The sequence below is a fragment of the Episyrphus balteatus genome, chromosome 2, assembly GCF_945859705.1.
Source record: "Episyrphus balteatus chromosome 2, idEpiBalt1.1, whole genome shotgun sequence".
Taxonomy (NCBI): Eukaryota; Metazoa; Arthropoda; class Insecta; order Diptera; family Syrphidae; genus Episyrphus; species Episyrphus balteatus.
In genome coordinates, this window is record NC_079135.1 from 52,800,831 (window position 1) to 52,820,653 (window position 19,823).

Genomic DNA, 19,823 nt, shown 5'->3' on the forward strand with positions numbered 1-19,823 from the left:
TCATATTTATTTTACACTTATTGTTCTACACAAAAACAAAATATTTTAAATTTTAACAAATCATAATTAAAAATCAGAACATGCATTCAAATATTTTATTATTCAAAATAAAAACAATGAAATTAAATAATAAATTATTTAAAAACGAAACAAAACAAAACGAAAAATACAAATTAAATTAATAATGTACATTTGTTTGTAAACTAGTCCAGAGGTTGGTGTTTTTTTCAGGGCGCCTAATCTCTAGCGACTTTTTTCAAAACTTTTTTGCCTTTTTTATGAATGCGCTTGTGGTAATTCTGGGCAAGTGAGTTCACGATCGACATAACAAAATAGCATACCATGCAAATGACGAAGGTCTCAAAGACCTTCGACAGTAGATTGCCGGATTCTGTAACTCCAGCGTTCTTTTGGCGATGCAGACGGTGCTTTTGATTTTGTAAGAATCCTTTAAACGGTTCTTGAAGTTTCTTTCCAAACACGGGAACGATTTGAAGCATATCGACGGCACGCTCGATGAGTGACTCATTGAATGCAATTATAACAAATACTTTCTGGATGTGCATCTTTATTATGGCTTTTCCAATTAGAGTTGCACCAAAGAACGTCCAAAATGGGACTAGGAAATGGCCGCATGTTATACCAGCCAAATCGAATAGAGGGTTTGGAATCTGAAAAAATCAACACATTAAAAAATTTACATCTATATTACCATTGGAACTTACGCTAGCACAAGCTAAAATGCCAAAAAATCCAATGCGTTCGACGACACGTTCCATTAGTAATTTTCCTCTATCGACGATTCCAAGGTCTTTCTGTCCTTTCTTCGCTTTAAGCTCCTCGTATGCGGCAATATCTTCGGCATCTTCGGGATCATAGCCGGACAAACGAGCCGCTTTTGCCATAAAATATGGCGGCAATTCTCCAAGAGCTGTGCCTGCTCCCCATAAAAATGCTTCTAGCCGAACTTTTCGCATAATATTCCACAAATTGGGTGGTTGTGATAAGTTCGGCACATCGGGACATATAATGCTGTAAAGAGAAAATAAAAATACCAATTTATTGAAACGAATTAATTTAGTGTAGTAAATAAATGCATTACATAAAAATGTAAGTTTAATTTTAAGACAAGGTGATTATGTATCGAGTCTACGGCGAAGTTGACGTAATTTACAAATGTATAAAAGTCAAGTACATAATTTATATTTGAAGAACGAATTTCTAAACTATAGACAAATGTAGGAGAACAAGAGCAAACATTTGGAATAAGCCCTACGAAATCACAAGTTATAATAAAGATTTTTTCGAAAGGTAACCGGCCACTGGAGAAGGCCGGAATTAGGCACCTCTACCCTATCTCATAAAAAATTTTGCATTAAAACATTAAATTAAGATCATTTAAATACAGTTTTATAATGATCAATAGTTTTTTTTTGAACCCTCTTCATATGGTAACTTCATTGGATGTCGTAAAGTTCGAACCAATTGTGGGGAAAATCATCCACTGACTAAACTATTTTATGTTAAATAGTGACCTATATCGAACCATACAATTTTTCCCTTGAATTTAATTTGCAATTCCACTCGGAAACATTGTTTATGGAACAAAAAAATCCTATCAAATGATACTTCGGGCCTATTGTGAATCTTCTGGATATTTTGCTTCCCTAGAAATTTATTTTTTAATCGAATTGATTTTTTGTAAGGTCGTGTGTTCGATACCTACTATTCTAATTTTTACTTTTACTTCAATGGTCAAATTTAACCAAATTCTAATCTAACGGGTTTTTTACAGATAGAAATGTTAAATTTTTAATTCATCCAAATAATTACAACATAATTTAGTTATTAAAATTTTATTTGCAACAAAACTGCCTGTTCTTAATCATGTGAAATGGAGTGTTCATGTGCCTAATATCTAGACAGATAGGAATCTAGACGTCTAATTAATATCTTCTATTTGTCAATCCATTTAATTTTGTATTTTAATTTTGGACCCGTGCCAGAATACCAGATACCTAGTAAAATTATATTATGTACATATTATACTATTAAAAAAAAAAAACAATTATGTATCTTATCTATTTAAGAAGTACACTACATAGTGATAAAAGTTCTTGGTCGCAAATCACATATGCTCTACATTTATTTCAAGAAATTACGGCAAAGATTTTTGATATAGATCTGGCAAAATTAATTTATAATTTCTTTCCGTTGAAGAAACCAATATTTACTTTTTTCTTGAAATAAATAAGATCCACTTCTCCGTCAAATTATCCGTAGTATAAACTATCAAGTTAAACTTGTTACCACGAATTATTAGACTTCCCTTTTTTTAATTTGCCATAGTAAAAAAATTATGAAAAACAACCCGAAATCATTTCGTAATGCATTATTTTACTTCAAATATATTTCACAACAACATCTCTAAGCTAGATAAGGTGCACATTTGCACAATGCACCTTTCCTTCTCAATTGTCCCTAATGGTTTTCGTGCTAGTTAATTTTAATTTAATTTTAATTTTACTAAATAATATCATTTTTTTTTTCAGCTCATGAGCTTCTGCAACCATCTGTTTTTTTAGTTAACTTTTCAATTTTAAGGTTTTTTTTTATAATCGACAGTATTCCAAAACAAATCGATCGGAGATGAGATTATGACGTAGTTGAAAGTGAACAGATCCACTACTCTGTCCGTTTGCTGTTCCACCTTTGTTAACCCCTTTTATCGGAATCCAAATCGTGTGATTACCTGTGTTATGATGAGTTCAATTTGAACACCAACGGAAGTGACCTGAAGAGAGCATAGCACACTCTTATGGAAGGAAATCAGGGACTACAAAATCATAATCGTTTCACAGTTTAAAAATCTTAAAATATACACTCCTGCTCAAAATTAACGCACACTTTTTTCTTCTTTAGTTTTACCCCTGTATTTAATTTAAAATGGCTTTGAAATTCTTTGGCATTGTTTAGTAAGTCGAAAAAATGCTAAACTGTAACAGTATTATCAACCAAAAAAAAAGATGAACCAAATTTAGCAATTCAAGGTCTGAAAACTGGTATTAAAATAATTTTTGTTTTTTAAGAAAAAAATATTTTTTAATGGTAGCAAGTGACAGTTCTTTCCAATAATTGTATGCAATACTTGGTATTGTGCTCTCTAGCGCATTCGACAACCTAGAGTGGTCTGTTCATTCTACTAATTAACTTTCGAAGGTTTTGTTGTAACACTTCTTTCACTGCAGTTTTCAATTGATCAAGACAGCTTAGAGGTGGATTTCGGTCGCGAATGCATCTTTTCAATATTTCCTAGACATGTTCTATCAATTCAAATCCGGATTTCTGTGTGGTCAATTCAAAGCCGGCATATTGAAATCTTGAAGATATTCTCAAAGCCACCTAGTATGAATTATCGTGCATCAGACTAATCTGTGGATCAAATCTAGGGGTGATTGGTACTTAACGTATGTCTAGGAGATCTCTCTTACTCCGTACGTGTTGTTTAGTAGATTTTACTCCTTGAAAAGTTATTAATCTTCTTTTAAAAGTTCTCGGGTTGACAGCAAACTTCAGCAAATATCTCTCCAAATCTTCCCCACAAACATTTTATTCTATACCTTGAATTTAAAATCACTCCTGTCTCATTTTAGAAAATAACCATGATACTGTGACAAAAAGTAATAATAGGACTATTCCGTAAAATAAATACGATGTGCGTTAAATTTGAACAGGAGTTTTTTTTTTTGAAATCATTACTCATTCAATATATCCTAAGCAATTTATATATATAAAAGTCTTCATATTCTTAGCAGTCTAGTCTAGTCAGTCCCAAAATTGGAATAGTTTTTTTTTTTTTTCTGTTAATAATCGTCAATATATAAACAATAGCTATAAATAGGTCTCGTTTTCGGAGAACTTATTTGTTTTTGGTGGGAATAGTCCCGTAAGATTTGTTTCTTGTCTCGACCCAACCTACACGCTCCAGCTATTTGGCACATTCTTCCTGAATCACCCTTGAATAAGTTTCGATCCATAGAAGTCGTTTATAAAAATGATTATTAAAATACAATGTACTTACTCATCTGGATATGGTGGCTTTGGAAAATTCAAAGCATTGCACTCATATGCAGCCAAGGTCACACTGGCTATATGTGGTCCAAGATACAACAAGAACGTATGTAAGCCAGTTCCAAGCCCGACTGATGAAAGTATTCCTAAACCAATCCAATAAATAAAAAACCAAGTATTTCTACGAATTATTTCTATAGCTATTTGATGGCGACCAGGAATATTGTATAATGAGCCTAAAATAATTGCTAATATTAAAAACCCGACTAAAAGCGTTCGGTGCTGCAACAACCTGCAATACAAAATAAAAAATGATTAATGAATTTTTTCGAAATTAATAATCATGAATTTAAATTACTTTTTTCCGTATGTTTGTGTAAGTGTAACTATTTCTAATGAGCAATACTTGATGGTTTGGATAGGACTACGTAACAGGACAAGTTCTTCCCGTTCTTCTCGTTCCTTCTCTTTGTTTGTCTTTTGTGATTTTTTCTTCATAACAATTTGTTGCTGTTGCGCGGGAGATCCATTTGGCGAACCATTTGACTTTTTCTGTGAACTTGCTCCTGTAGTGTGAGCGGGCTTTAAATTTAAATCCATATTTGAATTGTTCTTTCGGCTGCGAGGTGAATTATCAATATTTTGTTGAACTTTTTTTTGCATTTGAGACATTTTTATACCAAGGCGTTGTAACTTGAGATGAAAATAAAAAAGTTTTAGTTGAATTATATGAATCAAACAAAAATGGCAAATAAAAGAAACTAAAACATTTAAGCAATCAATCAAATACAAAAGTAAATAAGGTCAGTTTTAATTCAATTATCAGACAGACAATCAATATTGAAATCATCTATATTCTGTTACCCAGGACAAAAGCATAAAGCTTTTTTAAAAGAACTGTTTTGTGTTTTATTATATTTTTTTCTTTAGTTTTATTAGAAACTTAACAACGGGCAACGAAGGGACTTCGATGTGTGGTTTTAATTGGATAAGAGTCATCTTTCATTCCAAGTAAGTCTGCATTTTACATACATGCATACTGTTTATATTGATTTAAATGACCTAACTATGATGTAAATAATGTTTATACATTGCCCGACATCTTTAAGATTTATTTCTATTTTTTAACTGATTTAATAATGATTTAACCAAATAGAACTTGGCTTTGAGTTACTAGACTACTTGTCTCTAGAGAATTGTTTCGACTAAAATTTCTGGCTTTTTTTTTTGTTTAGAAAAAAGTATGTCCTCCTTTTCCCTCTGACCAAACTAAACAAAAAAATAAAAAACAAATAAAAAAAAAACTCAAGCAACCGAAGAAACTAAAAGTGATTGACTTCTGTTTTTTAAGATATTTACCAGCTCAAATCGATTTCCATTTGTTTTTTGACCCCGTTTGCGACATTCAACTTTTAATTGTTCTTTGGTCAATGTCAACAAATGGGCTAATCGCACTTGCTTGTCATCTGAGAAAGAATCAACAGAGCATCCCTCACCGTTGTTGCTGTGGCATTGATGCAGATGATGAGAATGATTAGGATGGTTATGATGAAGATGATGTTGGTGTTGACTTGATGCCAATGTCGTGCAACCACTATGATTGTGATGGTTTAAATTATTTCCAGTGCATCCACGTGTGAAGGATAAAGAAGAGTTTGCTGCTTCTGCCGAACCAACCGCTGATGGTGACGAGGCGGCTTTAAGATTGTTTTGATTATTAATATTTAAAAGAGCTTGCGGTGCGCTACTTGTTGAGGCGTAGCGTAAACGATGTCGGGATGGCATATTATCTGCGTGTTTTTGTTTATAATTCATTAAATAAAGGAAATAAAGAATATGTATTCTTCTGAAAAGTGAAGTGTATGTTCGCTTGTTCTTGTATATGTGAATATGTTTTTTTTTATGCAAATAAAAATTATAAAATTTTAAATCAAATACTAAAATCTTAAACAAAAATTTTAATTTATTGCAATGCTTATTTAAGGAGATAACCTTCTACATTTCTAGCGGATTTATTTATACTAATGTTGGAATTTTTGTACGTGAAATGAAAAAGTACCCCTAAAAACAAAGGTGTTATAAGCTGGATACTAGGACAGACATCGGGCGTGAGCGTGACAGTTAATAGATAAACCGTCAGGCCATTGGGTATAACTATTCTTAACAAATAACCATAAAAAGGGTGTGTAACCATAAAAAGGGTGTGTAAGTCAAATCATGAGCTTATTGCTAAAGTTTATTTTTTTTTAATGATTTATAAGGTCTTATTATTGGACAGCACGGTCGTAATTTTTTGGCAGTTAGCGGAAATATAAATAAATATTTCCGGTGAGGTCTTGTGTCACAAATAAATGATCATGACATGAGATAAACAATTTTGCTGTATTGATAATTTGTTTACTAGTTGAATAAATAAATTAACAAAATAAATTGATTTAATATCAAATATCAAAATTCGATCAAAACTAACAGTGCAGTCAAATTAGGCCTCACAATTTGACATCACATTTTTTTTTTTTTTTTTATTTGTCGTTAATTTTTTTTTTCGTTTTTTTTCTCTTAATAGTTAGCTGTTCAATATTTTACTATTTTGTGTGTCCCCTTATGCACTCTCTCTGTGAGCAAGATCATTCATTTTCAATGCCCCGTTAGTTAAATTTTGCAATTTTTTGCGGAACAACTGTGAAAAAATTGCCCCTACTTTTGTTCACTTGAATAGGACACCCCCTTTTTAATTGGTTTTCGGGTGCAAATCAAAAAAGGTGGAAATGCAAAAATGTTTTCCAATGTCTTTTAGTAATTTTTAGCTAATTTCAATTTAAATGGGTCGCGCGAAATTATTGGCAGAGGAAGAAATAGCGAAAATCTAGAGTGTCACCCGATTTTTTGCCAAAAAGGTAAAAAAAGGCATCAAAGCCGAAATTTTTTTTATTTTTTTTTACGAAACGAGTCCAACTGTCGAAAAAATATGAAAGGCTTAACAATGAGTGCCGTTACTGCAGCTGACAGAAGAGCGATTCAACGACTTGCATAAAACTTACATGACTTTGCCGCCGAAAAGAACGAAAAAGTGGTTAAAAAGCAAGTGCATCCGTAGTGAAGCGAGTGATTTCGAAGGCCAAAGACTTGAGGCGATTGCAGCTTAAGAAAAAACCATGGGTTAACACCTGCAGTAAAGAACAACGCCTTAGTTTCGGTCTGTTTTATGACATGAAGTAAAGCATGTTTTCTCCAATGCGAAAAAAAAAAATTAATTAAGAGGGCCCCGTTGGCGTCAAGTATTATTTTTATGAAATAATGGATAGTCCTTCCTTCGCAAAATATGAAACGAAAAATTTAAAGCCAACGGGACCCCCAAATTAATTTTTTTTCCCATTGGAGAAAACATGCTTTACTTCATGTCATAAAACAGACCGAAACTAAGGCGTTGTTCTTTACTGCAGGTGTTAACCCATGGTTTTTTCTTAAGCTGCAATCGCCTCAAGTCTTTGGCCTTCAAAATCACTCGCTTCACTACGGATGCACTTGCTTTTTAACCACTTTTTCGTTCTTTTCGGCGGCAAAGTCATGTAAATTTTATGCGAGTCGTTGAATCGCTCTTCTGTCAGCTGCAGTAACGGCACTCATTGTTAAGCCTTTCATATTTTTTCGACAGTTGGACTCGTTTCGTAAAAAAAAATAAAAAAAATTTCGGCTTTGATGCCTTTTTTTACCTTTTTGGCAAAAAATCGGGTGACACTCTAGATTTTCGCTATTTCTTCCTCTGCCAATAATTTCGCGCGACCCATTTAAATTGAAGTTAGCTAAAAATTACTAAACGACATTGGAAAACATTTTTGCATTTCCACCTTTTTTGATTTGCACCCGAAAACCAATTAAAAAGGGGGTGTCCTATTCAAGTGAACAAAAGTAGGGGCAATTTTTTCACAGTTGTTCCGCAAAAAATTGCAAAATTTAACTAACGGGGCATTGAAAATGAATGATCTTGCTCACAGGGAGAGTGCATAAGGGGACACACAAAATGGTAAAATATTGAACAGCTAACTATTAAGAGACTGGAGTTATATCCACTTTATTAAAAACAAAAAGGGTGTCCTATTCAAGTGGCGAGGAGTGTATGTATATTTTTAATATGTATATTTTTAATGTGTATTTTTAATCCTTATCGAGGTTTAATTTAAATTATATTCACAAACGTGATAATTTTATTGCATAAACATTGAACACTTCATAGGGTTGCCACGATTTAAAAATTATTTTCCTCTTGTTGCAGGCGGGTAATGGTTTCTAGACATGAGAAAAACTATATTAGGAAGCTAGAAACTTGTTTTTGTGATTTAAACTCTATAGATTCCTTCTCAAAATCCACTTTTTAGTCCTTAGAGTTCATCAATCTTCTAAATAAGACAGAGCGTACTACTGAAGGGTATAACTATTGAGATGATGTTTAAAGAATTTAATTGCAAAACTGATTTTAGTTGGTTCAGGAAGAAATTATTGTATAAAATCTTCCAAAAAAATCACACATATCTGTTCAGTAGATCAAAGTATATCTCATACAATTTAATTCAGGAAGCTCGGGTATCCCGCATATTCAAAATTGGGTCCTTAACTTATATTTGTTTCGATTAATAGTTTTGGGAGAATTATAAGCATTTTTACTGAAAACTATAAAAATCATTACTTTTACAAGAGAAGTACGCAACCATACTTGGTTAGTGCAATCAAGGTGGTCTACCATGGACAAAGCTGTTATTAGTTACAAATAAATTCACAATTGTAAACTGAAATTAGTTTGTGACCCAAGAATATTGAGGGGAGTATGTAACTCTGATTCTCATTAAAATCTTTACTATGTGTAGTTTTCTTTTGTGCTTTTTTCTTATTTTTTTTAAAGTCTTGTTAATAATTCATCAAGTAAAACAAAATTAAAATACCAAAACAATTTTCTGTCAAGCGCAGGTATGTTGTTTACCACAGCTTATACGTGTAAAGATGGGCTTTCTTAATGAATTCAAACAAAAAGATAGAAACGCAGTTTAATTATAATTCACTTGCAATTTTTGTTTGCATGCGAAAAAAATTAAATTGCATTTTAATTCACCTGTACCTGGAAAAATACGGTTTACATTTTAAATATGGATATAACAGGATGTTCACCAAAAATGAGAAGATTTTTTTTTTCTTTTACACGACTTGAAATTAAATATTCAATATAAATTAAATTTATATTGAAGGTTTTCAACCAACAACAATTTATGTGTGTTATCACGAAGTTAAGAGGCTGGAGTAATAAATATTTCATCATCACACTCATTTTTTTTAGTGTTTCTGTGCCGTTCTGTGTTAAATCAACTTGAAAAACTTCCACACCCAAGCTGGGCAACAACGTCAATTTTGATAAAGTTCTTTCCTTCTTCCTAGAAACAGCATCAATTTAAGTCGGTTAATTTGTACATTTTGGGTAGAAAAAATTGTGCCGACAAATAAAAGTCAGCAATATGTCTAGCAGTGATTGATTGATTTTTCAAGTTATGTATGTAGATTACCAAACCTTATACTTATGTGTTCATAATTATGAAATAAAATTTAGCTCTTGGAAGGCGTCTCAGAATATAACCAACAGAGACTTTAATGCTCTTCTCGCATTAAAAAGTTTAAAATTTAATTTACATAATTCAAATAGTCCACAAAACAAAAAACCATGATTTTTTTCATTGTTTACGTTTTCTTCTTCGCTTTAACTAATAAACATTTAAACATAATATAGCCTTGAACTACAAACGCGCATTTTATCAAATTTTTTTGACATACATACATACGTGGGCCAACCGCGAACAAATAATAAAAGAAATAGAATCCGTTTCGTGTATCTGTATATCTTGAACAAGATGAACAAGATAAAGAAATTAGATATTAAGTATGAATTTGATAACAAGATTAATTTTCTCAGCAATTAGAGATTAGAATTAAGCAACATTGAACATTCTAGAAATATCTATGGTCGTTTTTTTTATTTTGGTTAACAAACTCCAATCACGAGATAAAAATTATAAGAAAACTGATTAAGAACAAGCAGAATAACTATCCATTTAAATGCCAAAATAACGATATTTTTTAGCGTGTACAAAAATCGATTAGATTATGCCAATATGATCAAAGCACAAAGAGTGTTGCTGATCAAATTTGACTCATAAATGTTATCATTTTGTGTAAACACGCACTCTATTGTATACAAACACATGTACATAATGTGCATGTTGATGAAGTACAAACATTAAATAATAATCGAAAGAAAAGCCACATTTTATAATTTACGTGCGTATGTTTTCAAGACTGATAACCATGAATTGCAATTCACAAATATTACTATGAATATATATTAAATTTATTTAAATTATGAATATATATTAAATATGTATCTGTTCAAATTGAAAGAAGAGCATTAAAAAGAGACCTTTGATTGTGATGTCAACTAACTTACTCATATCAAAGCTGAAAAAAGTCTATGTGAAACTAACAAATTAAATAACTAAATGTAATTATGTATGTACTTTGTAAATCATGAGCACTAACTGGGTTTGATACAAGTATAAACATCAGAAAAAAATAATTAGATTTTTTAAAAATAAGAACCTATGGCAAATATTATATCATCAACTATGAGTACACCACAAAACTAAAAAAAACTATTATACAACACACACACACATACATCTAAATAATACAAACTAGCAAAAGTATAAGCTTTTTAATAAAAATATTCTTTAAAAACTAAGTCATCAATTTGTTATCAATTTTCGGCCTTGAAATGATTGAATTCAAACAGGTTTTAAATCAAGATTTGTGGAAAAAAATATTTAAGTAAAGACTTTTTTTATTTTTATTAAATATAGAAGTATTGAACTTTTTGTGTCTTGAATGAATTCAATCATTTCAAGATCAAGAAATATGACAGCATTTTGTAATATTGGAATTACCTTTATGTTGGGATAATTAGATTTAAATTGTTTTTATAGAATTGGTTGTTTATATATGATTTCGTTGTGTGACTCGGTTAGTATACAGATAAAGTTGTTATTGTTATTGTTGTTTCACTTTCTTTTTTATTGGATGCACTTCTGTTTTTTTTTTGTTATATTCAATCTTTCTATATTAAAATTGTAGTAATTTAATTATTATAGTTTAAAGTTTAAAGTTAGTACGATAAAGGATTACTAAAATGAGTTACACAAAAGCAATACGCAGGAAGGTTTATTTTTAAGTTATGGGACTTATTTTTAGTTAAAAACACATGACATTCATATCTGACATGAATATGGAAGAATAGGTTTCGCTTCAACTGAATAGGTGCAACATTTTGATAGTCTTTAATATTCAGGTTTTTTTTTGCCCAGAGAGCGTAACTATTTATTTAATATGTTTATTTAATATTTAACTCCCAAAAAACATCGCTAATTTTTTTAATTGTAAAATATTTTGTATCGAAGAAGTTTTGTTTTGTTTCTTTTGATTCATAAATAGTGGAGTAACTAAAGCTCAAAAATTGGCAATATTAGGGAACCCGGACGAACAGCTTAGATTTTGATGTTTTTTTTTTCAAACGTCGGTAATTAAAAATACTTTAAAGTCTATAGATTAAAAATTGCCGGTGTTGCCGTTTTGATTTTTTAAATTTAATTGAAGATTTTTGTGAACAAAAATTTTTTTTTTTCAAAATTTTTTCTTAAATATCATAAATTAACTGATGCCAAAAGATTGTCTATGAAATTCAAGGAAAAAAAATATGGAGGAGTGAGGGAAAATCTTTCATCGTTCAAGCGATAGATGCAATTTTCTTATTAATTGACTTCAAACACAAAAAAAAATATTTGAACACAACGGCAACATCTAAACATAAAATTATTTTTAATTCATTTAATAACCCTTACTGTTGAAAGTTAAATAACAAAAATTTAAAGTTCTTATTTACCAAAGTCTTTGAGAAAATTAATTATTTCAATGCAAAAATTAAGTTTTTATCAAAAAAAACCATTGAAATTGAAGTCATTTTTAATTTTTTGTTTAAAGTGTGATATTACCTTTTCTGTTTCGGAATTCAACTGATAATATTTATGGCCAAAAATTTTTTTTAAATAAATTCAAATTTTATTAGAAAAAAGTTTGGAAAAAAGTCATTTTAAATTTTTTTAATAACATTTTTTTTTTTTTTTTAATTCTGAGTTTGAGGACCATTTTTTCAAAAAATCTTAATTAAATTTAGTGGATTTAAATTTAAAAGATAAGAATGAGCTTCTGGCTTTTTAAAAATGTATTTTAAAATAGTGTAGGCGTTGCCGTTGTTTTCAAAATATTTTTTTTGTGTTTGAGGTCAGAATGTTAGAAAATTGCATTTATCGCTTAAACGATGGAAAATTGTCCCTTGCTCCTTTAAATTTTTTTCCTTAATAGAGAATCTTTTGCTATCATTTGTTTTATGAAATTTAAGCACAAAAAATGGTTTCGTTAAAAAAAATCAATTTTAATTTTAAAAAACAATACGGCAAAATCTATAGACTTTAAAGTGTTTTTAATTACTTACGTTTGAAAAAAAATCGTCAAAATCAGAGCTGTTCCCTAATAATTTGCTTTAGTTACTCTACTAAAAAACTTTATAAAAAGAAGAATTATTGTTGCTTCGGTGAATTGAGATTAAGGTATTATTTTCGGACACGAGTGGCGTCTAACTGAAGCTGGGTGATAAACTTAAGAATATCTAAAGTGGGTGTCAAGCACTACATTCACTGTACTATTGCTACCCATTTCCTTTGTAAACAAAATTAAAAGTATGAAATTTTTTGCTGAAAACCTATGCTTATGAAGGTGAAAGACTTCTTTTTCTTTTTTTAACTCTTGGAATTTATTATAAAATTAATTATAAAATTAAAAATACAGTAGTTAATAAAATATGGATACATAATTTTAATAACCTCTACCTAATTGTAATTTGTCTATCTTAAAAGCCTTTAAATTTTATATTGTTAGTTGTATTAATTATTTTCAAAACACGACATTCCGATAAAATTATTATTAATCAGGCGTAAAATCCAACAGTGATTAAGTAATTAAAGGCGATTTTTTTAAAATTACTTAATGACATGTATGTACATTAGGGTGGACCAAAAAAAATCATTTTTTCATTATTTTAATTTAATTTCCTATACTGTTATCAAATCTCGGCACCCACGATATAGTACCCTCCCCCATTTTTCCTTCACTTGTTTTGGTACGATCGTTTTTAAAAATTATTTTTCTTTTATCAATTTAAGAAGAATTGAGCAATATAAAAGCACGGTTTTTAAAGTAAATTTGATGAGGAATACGATAAAAATAAATTTGACCGTTATAAACAACAGTAAAACATAGTTTTTAGGCTTTTTTCCCAGCATTTACCAGTAATTTCGACTTCTAACGCCTGGGAATCAGTCAAAAATATTTTTTTTTGAAAAAAGAAAAATTGATGTAAGTAGATCTATTGATACTCAATACTTTTTACTCAAACAGCATTTTGATTGAAAAATTATTTAAACTTTAAAAAAATTAAAAACTAAAAGAGCTTATTTTTTTTAATAAAGGGGTGCGCGCAACCCCTAAACATCATCGAAAAATTCTGAAAAAATTAGGGTAGCATTATTTTGTGTCGAGAAAACAAGTTATCGGTAGAGCAAATCAAAATAATGAAAAATAATTTTTTTTTTGGTCCACCCTAATGTACATATTAGGGTGTCCGTTATTTCCCAAAGTGATGTTTTCGGGGGAGACACCCCCTAGATCGAAAGTTTAGGGCCTAAATAAGGGGAATTTAGCAAAAAAATTTTTTTGGAGGCCATTAATTTTTAACTCATACATAAAATTTTTTTTCTCTCGAGTTAAATCATATTTTTTTTTAATGTTTGATAATTCTGGTTGGAAATCAGTTACTTTAAAAGATCACATTCAAAATTTCCCGTTAAAAAATTTTTTTATATTTTATTTCGGTTTTTGAAATTATTAGCTGTTTTCGTAGTTTTTGCTTTTACCTATCACACAATTTTAAATGCAGTTTTATTGGTTTTAAATTCTTTTCAAATATTGCATTCAAAAATTTGTGAATAAATCAAAAATTACAATTTTTAAAAATTTTTTTTTGAAATTTTTGCCGTTTTTATAATAAATAATTTTTTAACGGGAAATTTTGAATGTGATCTTTTAAAGTAACTGTTTTCCAACCAGAATTATCAAACATTAAAAAAAAATATGATTTAACTCGAGAGAAAAAAAATTTTATGTATGAGTTAAAAATTTCCCATAAAATTTGTATGGGGAAAGTATGACCCTAGAGGCACGGGTTAATGACCTCCAAAAAAATTTTTTTTGCTAAATTCCCCTTATTTAGGCCCTAAACTTTCGATCTAGGGGGTGTCTCCCCCGAAAACATCACTTTGGGAAATAACGGACACCCTAGTACATATGTACGTTAAAAAAATACTTATTATTATTTTTTATTTAACGCGTTTTAGCTTCAATTAAAAGTATTTCATAGTTTATTATTCTAAGTTTTGTTTCATAAGAACTTCAAAATGATGTTTTTGTGGATATTACTAAAAATTGTCAAAATTAATTTGCCTCGTTGTGAAAATAAAGATTCCATCGTTCAAAATATGTATTTCTCCAATATTTATTTTATTTTTAAAATAAATTATTAGGGCTTGTCTGATTTTCTTTTAATAATGAAAATATACGGGAGTGAGGGACAATCTTCCATCGTTTAAGCGATAGATACAATTTTCTACAAATTCTTCATTCAATAGCTCTTATTGTAAAAGGTTAAATAAAAGTTTGAAGGTCTTATTTGTCCAAGTCTTAGAGAAAATCAATTAGGTATTTCAATACAAAAATTCAGTTTTTGTCAAGAAAATCCAATGAAATTGAAGTAATTTTTAGTTTTTTTTTTCAAAACTGTACCTTTGGCTAAAAATTAAAAAAAAATAAATAAATTCATATTTTATTACGAAAAAGTTTGAAAAATGCATTTAGAATTATTTTAATAAGATTTTTTTTCAAAATTCTGAGTTTGAGGACCATTTTTTCATTCTTCATTAAATTTAGTGGATTTAAAATAAACAGATATGAATAACCCTACAGCTTTTTAAAAATGTGTTTTTAAATATTGTAGACAATAGCCGTTGTATTCAAAAAATGTTGTCTGTGTTTGAAGTCAGTTTGTGAGGAAATTGCATTTATCGCTTAAACAATCTTCCCTCACTCCCATATATTTTTGTTCCTTAAATTACCTAGAGAAATTTTTTGAAAAAAACCTAATAATCCTAACCCTAATGATTTGCTTTAGTAACTCCACTAAGTTTGTGTCCGAAAGCGACTCTGGAGCTCTGTGGCATATACATTGTACAATTGGCTATGCCCAATTTACACATATATTATGTTTAGGTTTTTGTTTACATTTTATAGCATTTTGTTTACAAACAAGTTTGAAGTTTATAAAATGTGTTCAAAGTGCAAAGAAATGAAAACAGATAAATTGTTTTTATGTTTTATACTCGCATTTGTTTTTCAAAAAAATAAAATCAAACTTAGCAATATTCCTTGGGAATGTCATCTTATTTTGATAATTTCGTCGTAAACAAACAATTAACAAAAAAAAATTAGTTTACGTACAGTTGAGAAACAAGGAACTATTAAGCAAAATGTTCTTATAGATAATATGTAGGTATGAATTTTGTTTTTATATTATTTGTATAATATTTGAGTTTGCATAAGATACGAAATTAACTTGGCATTTATTTGATATAAAAGATATTTTAAAATTAAAAGAATTAGATCTCATCATTCATAGTTTTGAAGCACTTAAAGAAAAGAAGTGGTAGAAGTCTGGAAGTTATTCAAGTATCTTTTCATCAAAATTGTTTACATTAACTGGACAATACAAAGAAAAGTTAACTATTACAAATAAGAAAAGTCTCCTTAATCTTGAACAAACAGAAATTTTTCTTTATTTTGTACTTGCTACTTATACTTTACGGCAGGCATGTCAAACTTGCGGCCCGCGGGCCGCATGCGGTCTACAACAAATAACTTTGCGGCCCTGTCCACATTTTTAATAATTTTGAGTTTTAGATATTAATTTAGATTTTATGTTCACAGCTTTCGACGAACATGTACCTGCTTTTTTTCCTAATCAACTAATAAATATGGGACAAAACAAAATTAAAAATTTTATATGATCTCATGGCTTAAATCAGGGTAAGTTCTGTGATTTCTTAAATTGAACTAGGAAGCGAATATTCTGATTAAACCTACCAAATGATCCTGGGGCTTGCGATTTTTTTTAGTTTTTGATGATAAAAGTCTTTAAACCAGCATATTTTGCTGGTTGCAGAGTTTATAATTGCTGGTTGCAGAGTTTATAATTCATTATACCTACCTAGATGAAGCAAAACATTTTTATCTGAGCTAAACTTAAAACTGCAAGAAAATTCATAATGTAACGAATATGACCAAATGCAACATTCAGAAGAAAAACGAGGATTTCCTATTTGCAATATGTCAAATATAGGTCGATTGGCATCGTCAGACGGCCTTATAAAAAATACTACGCAAAAAAATCTAAACTTTAAAATTGAATATGAAAAGGCTTGCAGAATTGTGCCCTTAATTATGAAAGTGGACTAAGTCACTCCTAAAAATGGCCTCAAATCTAGCCTTAAAATAATTATTATTTAAGGGGTAAAGTTTATTTGAAAGCGAAATTGCAGTAAATAAACTTCTTTATTGCTCTTCTAGTGATTTCATAAAAGAAATATAATTAAATCTTAATAGCAAAATTATTATGTAAGTTTTTCTTTAAACAATGCAAAAAGTGACTTAGTCCACTTTAATAATCATGGGCACAATTATGTTCTTGACAGAAAAGTTCTTCGATTTTTTTCCATAAACATACAATTAATGCCGAATAATGTGGAAATTGAGGCAAGCGATTTCTAGTGTGACTCCCAAGTAAGTTCCAAATTCGTTGAAGTTGGTATGCCCGTAATAATAAGTATTTTTGTGCACTTGAAAACATTCATGTAAAATCGTTTGCGAATTTCACAGTAGGTAGCTACCTTTCGATGTCGATGATGTTATTGTTTTCAGTCATTAATACGAATTAGTTACCTATAAGATCCAGTCTAACTAACCTTGGTGTGAGAAAAAAATGTGGTAAAAGGGAAAAATTAATTTTATCATTCTTCCTGTTTTTTTTTTTTCTGCGGCCCATACAAATTTTTATCTCGCTTTTTTGGCCTCTTGTAACTATTGAGTTTGACATGCCTGCTTTACGGGAATGCTATCTACCTAACTTGATTTACTCATCTACCCAAATTTCCGTTCAGAAAATGACATTGACTAAATATCTAGTCCCTGGTGTTTCCTTAACGTTCCCATTTTCAGTAAAATGGATTTCGTTTGTGTATGAAAACTAAAGGATGGGTTCAAACAACAAAAACAATACAAAGGTCCAACTTCATGAAATTTGATTCAATTGAATTCTGTGTCGTGATCATTATTCAATTTCTGCCGCAGCTAAAAGAGTCAACAAAAAAACTGAGTGTGCAGACCGAAAATTGATTAAGAAATCTTATGGCAAAATTATTATTATTATTATGTGTTATGATTTCACGTCTTGTGTGTCACTCAGAAGCGTGCTCAACATTTATTTCGAGGCCACAAGAAGTGTGTAAAGAAGGTGATACGCTATTTCTGTATGTCATCATTTTAGCTTTGACGGCTAAATTGCTGCGACTGCCAAAGATTTGAAAGGGTGCTTCTTCTCTGGCTATTTGCAAAATAGACCAAGAATTTTAAAGACAAAACACAAAAACGAGAAAAAAATAAAACAAATCAATACAATAAAACTGCGTGTAGCGATAGCAACGAACGAGTCGAGTACAGAATCATCATACGATGCGGAAATACCAATCAAACAGTTGCAATTGGCCCAATTGTACACGTAATTGAATCAGAAAAACTAGAGCAAAGTCCAATCAATTTGGGGGTTCACCTCTTGCATGGTTTTTTAAAGTTTTTTTTTTTGTTTTAAGTTATTTACCAATCCTTGCGTCATTGCTTGTATTTTGTGTGCTCTTTTCTTCCACCTTCCAGCCGCGGGGTTATTATGGATTTTTTTCTTTTTACTTTTTCTTTGTTTGATAGTAATGAAAAACACTTTTTTCACACTCTTAACGCACCCACTCCGTGTTTTATATATTTAATATTAACTTAAAATAGTTCTTACAGTTTAAGTGCACGCAAAGGAGAAATAGTTTAATAACAAATAAAGTTAAGTGGAAGGAAAAGTTAAAAAGAAATGAGTAGAAAAACTCTGCGAAAACGCAAGAAACCAAGATGAATTCTGCGCTGCCGGATTTTCTCTCGTTATTTTCCTTTGCAGCAGTTTGCACACCTCGACTCGTCGACGATTTCCGCAAAATTCGATTTGTCGGCTGTCGCTGTCAGTGTCAGGCAGGGGTTGGTTCCAAAGTGCGCATGGAAAGATTAGAGACTTTTGTACGTCTTGCTCCTCAAAAACAACACTTGTTTATCTTGTTGTTTTTGTAATTTCATTTCGTGTCTATAAAATATTTGAAATCCAACAACAATTTGAAGTGGGGTGTTAACGATTTATATTTGTGTATGCAAAACACGCACACATTTTAAGCATGCAGATGATTTCACCTTTTTGAGATACTTTGGTGAATTTAAGTTTATTAATCTTTGTATGAGTTATCTCTGGAATAAAGTTCGACAAAAAAAGGCTTGTTCAGATTAGGTCGGCTTCGTTCCTCACAATACAATTATAGCTGCGTTCCTTTGTAATAGAGGGTCCCTTCTCTGTAACTTTTATTACTGCGCCGATGTTTGTGTCTATAAAATCCATTATATGGCTTCGAAGTAAAAGAAATTTATTTCAAAATCATATACATATTTTTAATTCATAAACTATGAAGTTGAAACAATTTTTGCTTTATTTATAACAGAAGAAAATGAATTTATTAGACATTCTAAAATTTTTATCGGAAGTGCTAAATTTACAGATAAGGGATATAGTACCCAAATATAACGTGATATGAATTATAACAAAAAGTTTGTCTTGATTTTGTTTTCAATACAAAAAATGTTTGTTTATATTTTTTTATCAAACTAGAACAGATAATAAGGCCGTGTGTGGATTGGGTTAAATTTTAACCTCTGTTAAATTTTTGACACTTGAGCAGAGAAAAATATTAAACAATAACCCATACAGCTGAAAATTTTTTTCACCTCAATATTGTCAAACATTTAATAGAGGTTAAATATTTAACCCAATTCACACACGGCCTAAGAGCGAAGTAGCTCTCCATACAACGACAGACCGATTCGATTGTCATTTGGCCGGATGATGTTTTGCTTTTCACACTCGTCAGACAATTTCATCGCAACCCATTTTTCAGCTGATTTTAATAGTTGAATAAGCGAAAACTCTACCACATCAAAAAAAGGAAAAGTTTTCCATACACGTTTTATGAAGGCCCCTAAAATCGACCGCGATTTATTTCGGGTCTATTTGGATCTAGACCTAGAAACTGAACAAAAAGTAGGTATTCAAAAATATTTTTTTTCTATTTTATTATAAATTTTTTGTAATTATTTTCCCACTTCTTGCGGTCATTTTAGTTTAATTTGCCGTCAAAATTTAA

General features: G+C 30.2%; 1 protein-coding gene across 7 annotated transcripts; it reads right to left on the minus strand.

Moving 5' to 3' along the window:
- Positions 1-81: 81 nt before the first annotated feature.
- On the minus strand, positions 82-18,613 carry LOC129911988 (vacuole membrane protein 1). 7 transcript variants are annotated; one of them, XM_055990072.1, is made up of 7 exons: positions 18,383-18,613; positions 11,052-11,217; positions 5,431-5,861; positions 4,430-4,764; positions 4,082-4,363; positions 726-1,032; positions 82-671 (listed from the first exon to the last, which is right to left on the minus strand). In XM_055990072.1, exons 3-7 carry the CDS (start codon positions 5,854-5,856, stop codon positions 237-239), a joined length of 1,785 nt encoding a protein of 594 aa, XP_055846047.1. In that variant the 5' UTR covers positions 5,857-5,861; positions 11,052-11,217; positions 18,383-18,613; the 3' UTR covers positions 82-236. The 7 variants fall into 7 exon arrangements, with proteins under 7 accessions (XP_055846047.1, XP_055846046.1, XP_055846044.1 ...); XM_055990071.1 differs by having other exon boundaries at positions 11,052-11,221; XM_055990069.1 differs by having other exon boundaries at positions 11,052-11,221; positions 18,283-18,613.
- Between the last annotated feature and the right edge of the window lie 1,210 nt (positions 18,614-19,823).

What these genes read in the sequence shown, in the direction of transcription:
- LOC129911988 (XM_055990072.1), bottom strand. Translation starts at nt 5,856, where the DNA reads ATGCCATCCCGACATCGTTTACGCTACGCCTCAACAAGTAGCGCACCG. An exon ending in ACACAAACATACGGAAAAAA is followed by an intron (nt 4,364 to 4,429) that starts GTAATTTAAATT and finishes TTTGTATTGCAG; the next exon opens with GTTGTTGCAGCACCGAACGC. An exon ending in AAGCCACCATATCCAGATGA is followed by an intron (nt 1,033 to 4,081) that starts GTAAGTACATTG and finishes TTCTCTTTACAG; the next exon opens with CATTATATGTCCCGATGTGC.